Here is a 15,015-nt window from a genome sequence, read left to right as displayed (position 1 = left end):
CCCATGAGGCACAGGGTCAAGACTGATTTGCATATGGCTGGGTTTAAACTGGAACGGCATGGTGAGCAAAAAAATGATGGATTTAGGCCCAGATCTCTGTACTGGGATAAATGTATGACATTGTTCTGCATTCTGTCTATCAACTGTTGTTTTTGCATTTGTCACCCCGAGTGGGAAGGGTATGCCCAAACGTGGGTCCCGTGCTCTCCTTGCCACTGGAATCAAGCTATCCTGGCTGAAGAGGGGTGAAACCCCGAAACCGGTCCTAGGATGCTTGTTTCCAGTCCACGGAGGACCTGGCTTGGCAGTTCGAGCTGGACTGTTCCCATGAGGCACAGGGTTAAGACTGATTTGCATATGGCTGGGTTCAAACTGGAACCGCATGGTGAGCAAAAAAATGATGGATTTAGGCCCAGATCTCTGTACTGGGGTGAATGTATGACATTTGTTCTGCATTCTGTCCATCAACTGTTGTTTTTGCATTTGTCACCCCGAGTGGGAAGGGTATGCCCAGACGTGGGTCCCGTGCTCTCCATGCCACTGGAATCAAGCTATCCTGGCTGAAGAGGGGTGAAACGCCGAAACCAGTCCTAGGATGCTTGTTTCCAGTCCAGGGAGGACCTGGCTTGGCAGTTCGGGCTAGACTATTCCCATGAGGCACAGGGTCAATCAAGACTGATTTACATATGGCTGGGTGCAAACTGGAACGGCATGGTGAGCAATAAAACAATGGATTTAGGCCCAGATCTCTGTACTGGGGTGAATGTACGACATTGTTCTGCATTCTGTCCATCAACTGTTGTTTTTGCATGTGCCACCCCGAGTGGGAAGGGTATGCCCAGACGTGGGTCCCGTGCTCTCCATGCCACTGGAATCAAGCTATCCTGGCTGAAGAGGGGTTCAACCCGAAACCGGTCCTAGGATGCTTGTGTCCAGTCCAGGGAGGACCTCGCTTGGCAGTTCGGGCTGGACTGTTCCCATGAGGCACAGGGTCAAGACTGATTTGGATATGGCTGGGTTCAAACTGGAATGGCATGGTGAGCAAAAAAACAATGGATTTAGGCCCAGGTCTCTGTACTGGGGTGAATGTATGACATTGTTCTGCATTCTGTCCATCAACTGTTGTTTTTGCACATGCTTAATTTAAAGCCACGATAACCATGGATGTGGGCACAGAATAAACATTCAATATGGATTGCAGTGGTTGAATTTGCAGCATTCTGGGAAACAGCAACCTTTTTTACACAGATGCTTCATATATTAGGAGGCGCAGCCAAAACATTTTATTGACAATAGACCAACATACAGAGCAAAGATCTCACAGTTTGCTGGGTAGTTCATGTCGCCATAGGCATAAAGACAGCAACTTGCATTTAATGACCATAGACCAACATACAGAGCAAAGATCTCACTATGTAGTTGTGAATAGTGTACCACAAGAGGAGCTTGTGTTCAGCACTCATGCAGAACCACGATAAAAACCTGCTCTGTAGAATGGGTCTCATACTATGCTCTGCAAAGCAGGTCTATCAGACATCAACTACCCATTTAGCAAACGCTCACTGACCCTTTACAGCCATATACTGAGACACGCATTCCGTGCTTTCTCTTGGACTGTGTTTCCAGATGTCGGGGAGAAAAGACACATCAACAAGGGTACCTGAAAGTATAGCTCGATCCTGGATACCCTGTTGTCATGAGAGTAGCAATTGAACTGCTAACACTGCCCCTCTTCTAGTTCCTTGATATGCCATGCAAGATGCCCAGAGGCTTCTTAACATCGGGAGAAAAAAGATATCTCAAAATGGGCGTTAGACTACACTGGCCACCCTTGCAGAAATGGTAGCATTTTCAGAGACGTTTTAACAAAAATCGAGTGCCAATGCATTGATCAATAAAGATTTTACCAAGCAGTGGGTTAACTAAACTGAGCATGCCAGTGTACTCTTTTCTCCTTTCTAGTGGTAAGATGGTGGACAGAGATATGATTTTCTTGCCTCTGGACCTTCTCATGTTAGAGTTTAAGACCGCCTGATCACTGGACCACTCTAAAGTCTTTCCTGTATTCCGAATATATATCAGACAGGCTTTTTAGAGCTGGATTTACAATGTTTTCATCAAAGTAAGTATTGTAGGGGCCTGCTGGTGGTTAATAAAGTTAAACAGTTTTTCACATCCAATGCAGCTATTTATAACATGGCTCTACTGTGTGTAAAATCTTGAAGGAAATACACAGAGTTTTTGCTGGGTAGTTTATGTCGCCATAGGCATAAAGACAGCAACATGCTTCCCGGATGGGGCACTAGAGAGCTGGGCCGCAAGATGGCTGCATCTGTGAGGCACTGCCGACCAGAGGTCACTTATCTGCAATTATCCGCCTCAGGGACTGACATCGGCGCCTGCAGCGCATGTGTGAGACCCTGCTGCCTTCCGGGGACTTCCGGTTTGACAAGCAACTGCACCTGATCTGCTGACAAACTGCAAGATGTCTTGTGCAGCCTAGCGAAGGACCGGAGGTGTGGGGCCTGGAGGCATGGCTGTGGCAGCAGCTTGAATTTGTGGCTCGCTGAGTGTGACTTGCTGTATGAGGAGTCCCCCGGAACTCGCATGTGAGGGAGGGACCGAGGAAGACCTTGGATGGCCCCCGCGCTGGCTTGAGGAGACTGCATCGATGTAGTGGTCTTGCCGCTCCCTGCAGATAGGATCAGGCCTTGCTGGGGCCCAGGGATGAAGGGAGGCTTGGGCCTAAGTTACGTGGGGCCGGATAGCACTGCGCTGCATCGAGTGTACTAGAGTTCTTGACCCGTGTCCTTCAGGCTTCTCTGTCACCCCGCTTTCATCTGGGCCATGGCTCCTAGCACGGCCGGAGGCCTCTAGTGCCCCATTGCTCTACAAGACCATGGAGGTGCCGCTTTACACAGTCATAGAGGTCCTGTTTGGAGCCTACACTGTGGTGCAATGGTCACACTGCCTGACTTGAATGCCTCATTAATCGGACACTCAGACCAATTGCAGTGCTATTGTTAGCCCGTGAGTTTTGCTGTTACTGTGCACCTCATGACTGACGCACAGTGCTGCTTCACATCCTCGGGTGCCTATAGCCCCCGCAGCATTACATACTGTCACTATACACAGGACTCGCAGCTGGCCTGCTGATGCCCTTCTTCCATGGCTAACAGGGAGTGACGGGCCCTCTTCACACTATCTTAGGAGACAGGCCCCGGCGGGGTGCACATAGTGGCACCCTCTCCTGGTGCATCAAGTGCACCTTCACTGCATGGGCCCCATGAGAACTGCGTGGTCTGCTCGTTCCCACTGAAACATCCTTTTGGGTGTTTGGCGTGACCTGGTGGTACTTCAGAACGCTGAATGCTCATCAGCCCACTACCAACGCCCATCAACGTAGATCCCCAGCTACCCTGCATGACCTCCATGATGGGGAAAACTGATCCGAAACAATCAAAACTTTCCTTCGACCTGTACTGGCTTATGTGCACGACGGAGCTGTTAATGGAGGATCGTCACTCATGCCCAGGAAGCAGAGAGGGTGGTGCCCCACAGGTACCAGGCATTCAAGCAATGTTAATAGACTTGAAACACAGCCAGACAGCCATCAATACCAGAATCAATCTTCTGACAGATAGGTTCAACCGCCTCAAAGAAAGAGTAAATGGCATTGGAAGGTGCATTACACAACTCGAAAGGCACACATCAACGATCAAAGACAACGGAGCGGCGATGAGTGAGAAAATGCCGCAGATGAAAAAAGTCTTAGAGGTCATCTGCAATAAAAATGAAGACCTTGAAGCGCGTTAACAGCGGAACAATCTGAAAATCGTAGGTATTCCTGAATCCACCACGATGGAACACATGGAAGACTACATTTAAACGATGCTGCATGGCTCTTCAGGGAAGTCACTCTCTGCCATGTTGACTGTTGAGAAGGTTCACAGATCATTGGGCCCGCGTCCCCCAATGGGTACTCTTGTATGTCCCATAATTGCTCACCTATTAAATTATAGGGACAAAGTCATAGTGCTGCGGCTTGCTAGAGATCAACAAGCCCTCAACTACCAAGGCTCAATTGTCTCCTTTTACCCAGATTTCACGGTGGCTGTGCAGGCGGCCAGGAGAGACTTCATGGCCGTCAAACGCTCTCTCCTAATGACAAATGAAAAGTACTCCCTGCTGTACCACGCTAAATAAGTATTTACACGCAGGGAAGACCACATATTTAACTGATCCTAACGCGGCCGCTAAGTTTGATAAAGGCATCCCTCTGACGACGACCAGATCAAAGGCTGAATCTAATAATGCCACGAATCGACACTGAGAATGATTCAGACTTATGTTTCATTGAACGCTGTCTAGCACTGGACTGCATGCCACTGTCGCCTCAGATTCACTCGATGACATCCCTAAAATGTTTTATATCATTAATAGCACAGGGGCAGTTGGATCCGTGACTTGATCCGACATAGTTAACTTGGTAGCAGATGGGTGTGGATTGTCACCCTTCTCTTCCTCCAGTCACCCAGCTCTTTTGCAGCTGGGAGTGTGCCCTCTGGGATGATTCCACAATTGTATTTTCTTTTTTGCATTTGGGGCCTTGTTCGGGACGGGGTGGATGTTTTCAGTCCAGTCGGGAAGGTGAAGGGGTGGTGGGTGGAACAAATGTTGGGTTTTTATTCGAGTGTTTAGCACCTTACTCTTTCCTTTTTTCAACTTCCTAGACCCCTTCCCCTACTCAGAGCACACACACCATTCCAGTGGCATTGTACTACCCCCTGTAGTGGTCCAATAGTTAATCTAGCGATGCATGCGTACACATTGTCATGACACTCTTGACATGTGTGACATCGAATGTCCGTGGATTGAATCAGTTGCAAAGCTCCCCTTGTCCTAGGATACCACAGCGCATGGCGCGGATATTTGCTTTCTACAAGAATTACATCTGACAAGAACCACACTGCATCGCTTGAAGGAGGGCTGGAATGGGGAGAAATACATAGCGCACCACTCAAATTATGCACGAGGGGTTGCAGGTTCTCCCCTGGCACCTGCCACTCCCTCTATGACAAACACAGTTGTTATGTATAGTCTCAGGAACGCTGAAAGACCACCTATTTAAATGTATTTCCATCTACAGCCCCAAAATGGATGACCCTAGTTTTTTGCTAAGGTTTGGTGGTTGGCAGGCACTTTTGGGCCTGGGGCTACATTATGTGGTGGAGACTGCAACGTAGTTCTTGACCCTCATGCGGACAGATCTTGTGCATCTAGGTGACCTCAGCCTAACGCTGCTTACCTACTGTGCTCCTTATGACAGTTAGTGACCTTGTTGACCTGTGGAGGTTCCGACATGGAGACAGTGAAGAGGGTGCGTGTACAATGCCTGCTCAGCTTGTGTGGTCATGCATTGACTACTTGCTAGTTTCGTTAGATGTTGCTGCTTGGACCAGTGAGTTCCTCCACATCCGAAGCACTCTGTCCGATTGTGCGCTGGTGTTACTTAAGTTCTCCCCTCCTGATTTTAAATCCTGCACCTTTAAATGACACCTTCTCTTCTGGCTTCACACCTGCTCGCCGTGTATGAGGAGTCCCTGGAGAGGGGCGTGCAGCCCCTCCCCCAATGCACGGCGCTCATTGTTACCATCTCGACACCTGGGAAGGATCCACAGAAATGTGAATCCTACAGACCATTGTCCATGATTAACATGGTTAATAAAATCCTTGCCAAGTGGATCCCCTCCAGACTTCTCCCATAGCTTTCGCATATGGCTAGACCTGACCAGTCTGGCTTTGTTCCTGGGCGTTCCACTTCCCAAAACTTTCTAAACGTTTTTGCACTTCTGCACACCATCGAGCCCAGCCTTAGTGTGGCTGCAATTTTCTTGGATGCCACAAGCATTTGATTCACTTGAATGGCTATACCTCTTCGCTCTGCTGTCACGGCTTGGAATCAGCCCCAAGTTTATCAAACATATTCGTCTCCTCTATGCCCAACCTGTGGCCCGCCTCCGAGTTAATGGCCTGATTACCCCTGCCTTTTCAGTTTCCTGAGGCAAGCGTCAGGGATTTCCCTGGTTTCTCATTCTGTTTGCCATCACGGCAGACAATCTGGAATTTTCTTCATTTGGGCTAAATCAGTGATTTTTCCCCCTACAACTACTGAGGTGACTTCAGAGTTTCCCATATGGTGGGCAACGGAACCAATCAAGTACCTCAGGGTCTGGCTTAGCTGCGATTTAGACATTCTGTGGTGCTCCAATTACAGCCACCTGATGGACTGGCTGGTGGAGCTGGTGGACACTTGGAAGAAGCTCCTGCTCTCTATGGCCGGAAGACAAACCTTGGCCAAGATGTTGGTCTGACCCAAATTTCTCTGAGGTCCTCACACTTCAGTTTGAGGAGCGTGGGCTGGCATCGCCAGATAAGGACATCTACTACTTCAGTGTACAGGCGCACAATTGGCTGTACCCGGTTCAGTTCATGGCCCACACTGCGCCCGAACATGATCATGCAGCCTCATGCCCCCTTCGAATGCCAATGTTCCAGCTTCAGGGGTGCCCCCGGGCTCGGCTGGACATGGTGGAATGCACGGTGTGGACATGGGACGAGCTGAGAAAATGAGCCTGTGTAGCTGTCCTCTGTTACCCTTCCATTCCCATGATAGGCCACCTTTGCATTACCAGTCATGCATGATGATTGCACAGCCACTAGATTGCGCAAACTACATCTCACAACCATGAGCGATATTTACCCAGAAAGTTCCTTTATTATCCCATAGCAAGCCCTACAGAGACACGATTCTCCTATGTTGGACACGTTCACATACTTCCAGCTGAGAGCGGCGATTCATGGGCTGCATGGCTCCTTTCCTGCGGCAACCCCCCACATTTCAAGCCGTTGAGGTCTTCCTGGCGAATCTGTCTCCGTGCAGGCTCATCACTAGAATACATACAGATAAGCAAGCAACAGCCCCAATGTGTACACCATGCGCTCGACAGGCGTGGTCTGCCGCCCTTGACATAACCATCTCAGAGGAGTAGTGGCGCTTCTGCTGTGCCCAAGCGCAAGTGCTGTTGCCCAACTATCGGCTGCGCTTAGTCGTCTTTAAATATTTACACGTTATATCGCATCCCAGAAAGCCTACACATGTTGGGTCTCCTAGATGATTGGTGCGCGGTGCATTCCATGCTCAGCGCTATGTACTGATTTTTTACACTCAGCCTGGGACTGCCCGAAAGTGGGGAGGTTTAGTCAAGTGGCCTTCGACACTACTGACAAGATTACTGACCTGTGACTAGAACAGATGCCCTGAGTCGCACTGCTGGGATATGTTAAGGAGATTCCCTTGGTGCAGCAGAAGCTGACTGCGCTCCTGCTATTGTTAGCTAAGCGGCAAGTAGCGATGTAACGGGACATCACCCGGCTCCGCAAAAGCATACCTGGCCTATAGTGCCATTAAACACACCCCACCCATACCATAACAGAGCATGCATAATCAATAAATAATTACACAACACAAGTTTTGTTTGTGAAAATATTGCTGCAGATTTATTCCATACAAACGTATGCAATATGGTGGGTTATCTTACGGGCGATCCAAGGGCAGGTTGCCGTAACAAACCTATGCTGCCCCGCCTGCCTGATGAGCCAAGCACTGTGGGGAACCCACTCAGTGCTACCTTATGGGGTGATCCTCTTTGCCGGATCACATGACACATTGGTCCCTTATTACTCACGCCCCTTTCAGGGCGGAGCATAGCAAGGCAAGCCCCCGGTTGCTCAGGCCCCCAACCGCCCGAAGGACTAGCGGGGCGCCGACGTAGTTTTTCCAGGAACCTGCCATGAGGCTCCAGGTAATTGGCTCTGGCCTCCCTATTGTCCCCCCGCAGAAGTACCCTTCTGTACCCATATGCTTCCAGATCGCCCTGTAACTCCGCCTGCAACCAAAGAAAAAACATTACAACATTCCATGTACCTAGCCTGCTGGCCCCACGCCGGTTAAGCGGTAGGGTGGGAGACGGCGCGACAGGCGCAAAGAGGACGCCATGGTGGCCGTGGGAGGCATAAATAGCCTCGCCAAATCCTCGGCACGCCTGAAGTGACGCGCAACGCACGCCAAGGCTAACAAGGGGGGTGGGGACTCCTGCTGAGTCCCAAGCACTGGTAAGGGTGGTGCAGTGCCCAAATGGCACTAAAGGGCCGCCCTTTTAGGGTGGCCCCTTGCGTGTGCCGCAGGCACCCACAAAGATACAGTGCAAGTCAAGACAATCTCACTGCTTACTGGGAGCTGATACTGGTGAGATCACGCCCTAAGAACATTTGGTCCCCCCTGGAGATATACTTGGGTGTACAGGCTGGGAGGGACGGGGAAGGCACTGCCCCTGCTGCTCAGGCCACAGATTCAAAGAAGATGTGTCCAATGTCTGTGCGCTCTGGGGAGGCTGCCGCTCAGAGTCACTACACTTGGTGCATTGTTCGGACACTCCTAATGGTGCTGCTGGTATCACACCTGCAAGCTCCTTACCCACACTGCGTGCCGATTGGTCCTGTACCCCCTCTCCTGCCTCCTCCTAACTTTCCTTGTTATGTTTTTTCTTAGCTTGTGTTGGGAGGAAATTGGGCATGGTACAGCAATTAATTAAAAGACCTACTGTCATATACGTACTCGGTTAAAGATTGTACTTGCCTTGTAATACACTGCCTATGTTTCTCTCTTTGTAACTGTCTTTACACATACAATAAAAAGAATGTAAAAAAAATTTTAAACTTGCATTCCGGGTCAGCCCTATCTAGAGCAGTGAACTGCACAACAAACAATAGCACTTCAGTCTATGTGAATCTTTTGCAAAATATTTTAAATGCCTTCAGTCCCTTTTTCTCTCATGAGTCCTTTGGTGTTTATTTAAAGATGGCCGCTGGTTGAAACGTTTATCACATTTTTTACATTTGTGTGGTCTCTCTCCTGTGTGAATCATTATGTGGTTGACAAGGCGGTAACGGTCAATGAATCTCTTTTCGCACGTTGGACATTGAAAGGGTCTCTCTCCTGTGTGGATTCTCTGGTGCACTCGAAGCCGTGCGCTATCATTGAAGCTCTTTCCACATTCGCTGCAGTCATAGCGTTTGCGTTCCTTCTTGGGTTTCGTGATGAGGTATGGTATAGGAGCAGAATGGTCTCCTTGCAGTATGAAGGGGTCCATTATCACACAGAACCCAGTTTCGTATAAACTGATCTTTTCTAGTCTATATTCCCCAACAGTTTCTGCAGCACCAAGATGAATTGTCTGTTTTTCACAGGTTCTACTTTTGTAGGCACTCTGGCTGGCAGAATCTTCGGAGCACATTTGCTGCTGCTTCATTTCTTCTGTCTCAGACTTTCTGTATATTGATGTTACATCATTGTCTGAAATGTGAAACTGCCCCAAACAGGCCTCCTGCACTTTAATGTCTAATTGTATTGTTGGTAGCAGACCAGTTTTCCTTCTCATCTGTTTTCCACATTCTGGATCGTCACTATCAGCGGATTCTGTATCTTCAGTATCGTCCTCTTTTTTAGTATTAAAAAAATTATTCTGATCATAGACTAGACTACGAACCTCCACAGTTCTACCCCTTATTTCAGATTCATGAACCTCATCAATTTCCATTTGGTCTTCATGTTTCATTTCCTTTAAGCAGGATTCTTCTCCTTGTGCTAGAAAACCTGTCTTGAGAGTGTCAGTGAATTCAGGGACCATATGGAACTTGTCTATTTCACGAGTTCTAGCAAAACTTTCTAATCCGTCTTCTGAAACAGGTCCTGTAAAATCACAAATGGAACAGTTTTATTCAAAGGTGGACATAAAGAATGAGAAGTTATAAACATAACACATTTACGAAAGTGAAATAAAAATATAAAATACCATTAAAAGGTACATGATGAATTGAATGAAAGTACAATCATAGGCGTTTTGTTTAGTTGTTTCCTTCCAAGTAAAATAAAATTATTGTTTCACAGTTTTTCCTTGACTGGTGGAGGGAAATCCAAACTATCACATGGAAGCTCCACCCAAAGCAGCTTCAGCTCAAGTTTCCAGTGGGGGCTTGAGGTTTTAGGGATGGCTAACACACATTTTGAGAATGGCTCAAAGGCAACAGTCAATCAACTCTCCTCCCCAAATTAAAAGAATATGAGAAAGTCGTCTTTACTGTGACGGTCAGGAAAATCCATTGATACTAATTTCTAGTACTTTGTGGGAACTCTTCAGACAAACAGTTGCAGTGTTTTTCCAAATCACTTGGCAGGTTAAGGAAGGTTCAAAACTAAAAACCGTGACGTGGAGACCAGCTCTACAGATGTCCGATAAATAGATTCCACTCAGAAAGGACAAACAGGTGCAGTCCGTTGATATGTTGAAACGTAAAACTTAATTATATTGAATCATACTTTGATTACAGCATTTAAGAACTTTTGGTTGTAAAGTACTAAACCAGGGTTGATGCAACAAATCAGCTCCACAGCAAACGAAGGTGATTATAGAATTCACATAAGTGCATATAGAATATAGCCAACAACAAAAGAAGGTTGATATCTATGCTCAAGACATTTCTCTGCTAGTACAAACCACATTGCTCAAATGACGATGCCTTCCCCATCATTACACAAGTATGCATACATACCATAATGTCAAAGTGGCTATTGAGATCTGCATCTGAAAGCACCAGCAGTCTTATGTTTTCACCCATTAACGAGGGCTGAGTAATAATATACCACAAAAAAATACTGGGTAGCTAAGAGGTACCCCGGGGTTGTGTCTGTTAATCTTAACACGGCACCAAAGCAGCTCTCACCTACCCTAAGACTTCTTCATCTTTTCATGGATGATTGAGGACATCAACTGTCTGTAGTTGGGAAGGTGCAGAGGGGCTTGGTTGTGTGCCATAGTGAGCAACATTTCACAGGTCTATTTACGAAAGCAGGGAGGAGTTGGGGGAACAATGTGGTTTCTGCATATCCACGAAAGGCACAGTATCTTTGAACGGCATGGAAGTGGAAAACAACAAGACTGAATCGGGTCTTTTTGCTTCATTGAAATGTTTTCTTTAGAAGGTGGTTTGAAAGAGTTTGGGTCCTTGTCAGATTTTTTCTGACTGCATGAAGGGCAACTACCAAAACAAATAGGAAGAAAATTCTCAAAAAGTATATAAAAAAGAAAAAAATATCCGTGAAAAAGTAGTGAATAACCGGGTGCACATAAATATGAAAATGAGAATAAAATTGCTACTAGAAACAAGTTATATAATCCTACTCACATGAGCCAAAATAATAGAGCAAAGAGATTTTTTTTATTGATTCTTTTAGAAAATAGCATTGTGGGACAGAGGAGCTGTTGTCTCAATAAAAGGAGTGATGTCATATTTTAAGCTTGGTAAAGCTGCTGCCTTACTAGCTCTATTGCCTTAATGTTACTCCATTCTTTAAAGCCCTGTGCCTGGGGACTGCTTTGCTAACGTCTACACAATGAACATTTGACACTTTTGGCACCATGTCTTTGCATCACTCAGGAAGTGGAATCACTGCCACATTTCACAGAAAGGAACACTGCAGACATATGCATGTTTACATTTTGCGCCTTTTATATTTGCTAGCATTTCTAAAAAGCTGCAAGTGTAAAATTGTGACAGGAACAGTACTAGGACGAGGACTGTGAAAATAGTAGGAGGATGAATCTGTCACAGCGAGAGGAGGAAGACTACAAAATGAACTATATAAAGAGAAAAAGAGAGAACATGGGCAAACTGAAGGGCAATAGAGCAGTGATACTCAAAGTACGGCCCGGGGGCCGCTTGTGGCCCTCTTGACCTTTACATGCGTCGCCCCTGGTGAACAGCAGCACAAGCTGCTGTTTAGTTTCTGAGCCCTAATATTCATTAAAAAAAATTAAATAAACAGGCAAGCATGTATTAACTTGCAAATAAATGCTTGCCTGTTTATTTAACTTTAGATCTCCTTACACAATCCCTGACCCACCCAGACCCCTAATCCCACCCTGCTAGCATCAGTGCAGCCCTCGGTCACACCACAGACCGTACTTTGTGGCCCCTGGGCAAATGTTTGCGAGTACCCATGGAATAGAGCATATGCAGGTACACTTGGAAAAAAGATGCTATAAGCAGAGAGAAACGTCATGCAATGAAAGTAACAGCAGTCATAGAAATAGAGGACTGCAGTAAAATTCAAGCAGTAGACAGTGTGGCCACTCTTACTTCTTGAGACATAGTTGGTATGTTCTCTTTCCACTGAAGGCTCCCAGTCACTAGTTTCTATGGAATCCGAGTCCTTCTCCTGTTTAATTCTGGAAACAATATCAGGATCGAACAATGGACTTTTCTCAAAGGTGGTTTTCTGCATGGCTTCAGATTTAAGGAAAAACAGGGACGTTGGCTTGAACGTCATACTTTATCCCACCCAAAGAGGGCAGGGTGTTCACTAGAACGTTGTGCAGTGGCTGCAAATTTCGGCACTGTACCATACTCATCCATTTCTGGTGTTGCTTCATAAATCTTCAATTCTTCTTCTCGGGCACATTCTGAAAGATCACAAACAAAAATGCTTTATTATAGTTTCGAACATGTGAAAACACTTTGACATTACATGAGCGTTTTAAATCATATAAATATATAAAGTCCATACATGCCAACAAATTTAGAAGAGCAAAGTGGGAGATCTTTTCGAAAAAAATCGGGAGAATGGGGCCTTGAATCGGGTTACTGTCATGTATGGGCTTTGGAAGTGTGCTGCTGCAGGATCCGACATTTGAAATGCAAACACACGCTCTTCTTACCTTTCAGAAGCATGGAGCGCAGTGGCAGGCAGAGAGAGGGTGATGCAAGTGTTGTGCACTGGCCTGGCAGGTTGCTGGCAGTGCACACACCAAGCCGACACCCCATCCCCCCCCCCCCCCCCCCCCCCCCCCCACCGTGTGTGGCAGCCCGGGCTGGGCGCACACACACAGCCGCACCTGAGTACTTCACAGGTCTTTTAAAGACCATTCGCTTGTTAATGGGGCTTTGTTGGTTTTTCACCCCTTCTAGAGCCCCTGCATCGCCACTCTTGACTATCGCTGGAATAATTAGCACGTTACACAATACCAAGCCCTGTCACCTGAAACCCCGAGGAGTCGGGTTTCTGGATGCTTGAATCGGGAGGCGGGAGACTAGCCTTGAAATCTGTAGTCTCCCGCCTGAATCCGGAGGGTTGGCATGTCTGAAAGTCTAATGGGCTGTTGCGTGAATTTAACTCTGCAATATTATGCCAAAAGCGTAAATTTACAGTCTTGAATTGTTTTTAAACGAAGGTCTAAAAAAAAAAAAGGTTACTTTTTTGCTATGGTGCATGTTGGGATCTATTATTTTTTGAACAGACCTATCGAAAAGACAAGCCACTTTTAAAAAACTCTCGACAGAGAAGCCGATGTATTGTGTATCAGAAAAAGAACACTTTGGAAGAGTCCACCCCCATATATGGATCATAATGAATTAATTATGGGATCGTGCCTACTGGTGCAATGTGCGCAATAAACTATTTTGCAATTTGAAAGTCTTAGCCTCTGTGGGTATGAAGACAACAAGATTTAAATTAGGAACGGTCTACCGACTACAGCACAAGTGAGGGAAACACTTCCAACGGCAACACAGCCACTACCTGACGTAACGGGGACAGAAACACCACCAGCTGTACATTAAGCGATGCCCAAATTGATAAAGGGGCAGAACAGGTGCAGGCAGACAGGAAAGCCATTCTGCGCGAAACTGAGTTGCAGAGATACTGATAAAAGCATTAGCATAAGACAGGGTGAGAACACCTCTGTTTGTCAACATCCATGCATAATGAGCAGAGGCGCAACTAGAGCCAAATTTCGGGAGGAGGGAGGGCAGGAAAAATTTCGGGGGGGGGGGGGGCTGAATCTTTAAGCAATAGGCAGAGTGGAGCTGATTTCGGGGGCGTGGGGGCTGAATCTTTAAGCAATATGCAGAGTGGAGCTGCAGGGGCTCTTAGAAGGGGTGAAACAACAGCGAGGCCTCATTAACATGCAAATGGTCTTTTAAAGACCTGTGAAGTGCTCCGGTGCGGCTGTGTGAATGCCCGGGAAGCAGTCTCATCCCGGGCCGCCACACACGAGAGGGGGCGCTGAAGCCCTTTGAGTCCAATGGGTGTTGCGCGCCTGATAATGAGCACCTTCAAACCCTAGAGATATTACAGCCATTGACGGCAAACTGCAAGCATGAATATTCAACCCTCGAAAAAAATCACACAAATGTTACTCGAACTGTAGGTTTACATTGTTGGTGATCGGTTGTTCTTGTTTTATGTGTGAATGAAGCTTGCGCTACCCATTTGCACCTGTTCTGGGTCCGTGAAGCTCCACAAAACCTTTCGCTATATAAGACCTAAAAACATGACCCAGTCACCTCATTTAGGGTCCAAAGCACGTCAGTCTGCGTGTTTTCGATAATCGAAGCTGTAACGTTGAAGTGATCACCCCGCAGCACTCATTTCAATCCGATTTTCGAGTTCCCTCCGAATCCCGCAACAGCGATGTCCCTTCTCTTAGGAACTCTCGGTCTAGGTTCTCGGGAGCTTCAATATATACCTTGCTGCGGTGGCCGCACTACACATGGATGAGGGAATAACCTCACAGACTAACTCCTTCCATTTCAGGGCTCATGTATGCTTAGCGCTGTGAAAACGCTGACAGTCATTCAGGCACTGACGTCTAAGTCACAAGGGGGAGCTCTAAGTGCATGAGTTGGGTCCGCTGTCAGAACGTCCGCAACACAACAAGAAACAGCTCAGATCGAGCCATACAATCACTATCGTAATCCTAAAACCTCAAAGGTAATGACTTCCGGGGCACTACAAGCAGACACTTCCGGCCAAGCATTTTATGCACATTTGAGACCCTTTTTACAGGCGTCATTCATTTTTCCAACCAATCATAGGCTTTATATGCGCTACAGCCG

At 47.0% G+C, this 15,015-nt stretch overlaps 1 protein-coding gene across 2 annotated transcripts; it reads right to left on the bottom strand.

Moving 5' to 3' along the window:
- Nucleotides 1-1,263: 1,263 nt before the first annotated feature.
- On the bottom strand, nucleotides 1,264-14,912 carry LOC146811336 (uncharacterized). 2 transcript variants are annotated; one of them, XM_085618430.1, is made up of 3 exons: nucleotides 14,464-14,912; nucleotides 12,259-12,581; nucleotides 1,264-9,811 (listed from the first exon to the last, which is right to left on the bottom strand). In XM_085618430.1, exons 2-3 carry the CDS (start codon nucleotides 12,446-12,448, stop codon nucleotides 8,877-8,879), a joined length of 1,125 nt encoding a protein of 374 aa, XP_085474556.1. In that variant the 5' UTR covers nucleotides 12,449-12,581; nucleotides 14,464-14,912; the 3' UTR covers nucleotides 1,264-8,876. The 2 variants fall into 2 exon arrangements, with proteins under 2 accessions (XP_085474556.1, XP_085474557.1); XM_085618431.1 differs by lacking the exon at nucleotides 14,464-14,912 and adding an exon at nucleotides 12,837-12,922.
- Nucleotides 14,913-15,015: the final 103 nt, after the last annotated feature.

Source organism: Triturus cristatus, chromosome 7, assembly GCF_964204655.1.
Source record: "Triturus cristatus chromosome 7, aTriCri1.1, whole genome shotgun sequence".
NCBI classification, from domain to species: domain Eukaryota; kingdom Metazoa; phylum Chordata; class Amphibia; order Caudata; family Salamandridae; genus Triturus; species Triturus cristatus.
Note: the sequence above shows the minus strand (reverse complement) of the source record. Positions and strands in the feature narration are given on the sequence as shown.

What these genes read in the sequence shown, in the direction of transcription:
- LOC146811336 (XM_085618430.1), bottom strand. Translation starts at nt 12,448, where the DNA reads ATGACGTTCAAGCCAACGTCCCTGTTTTTCCTTAAATCTGAAGCCATG. An exon ending in TACCAACTATGTCTCAAGAA is followed by an intron (nt 9,812 to 12,258) that starts GTAAGAGTGGCC and finishes GTGATTTTACAG; the next exon opens with GACCTGTTTCAGAAGACGGA.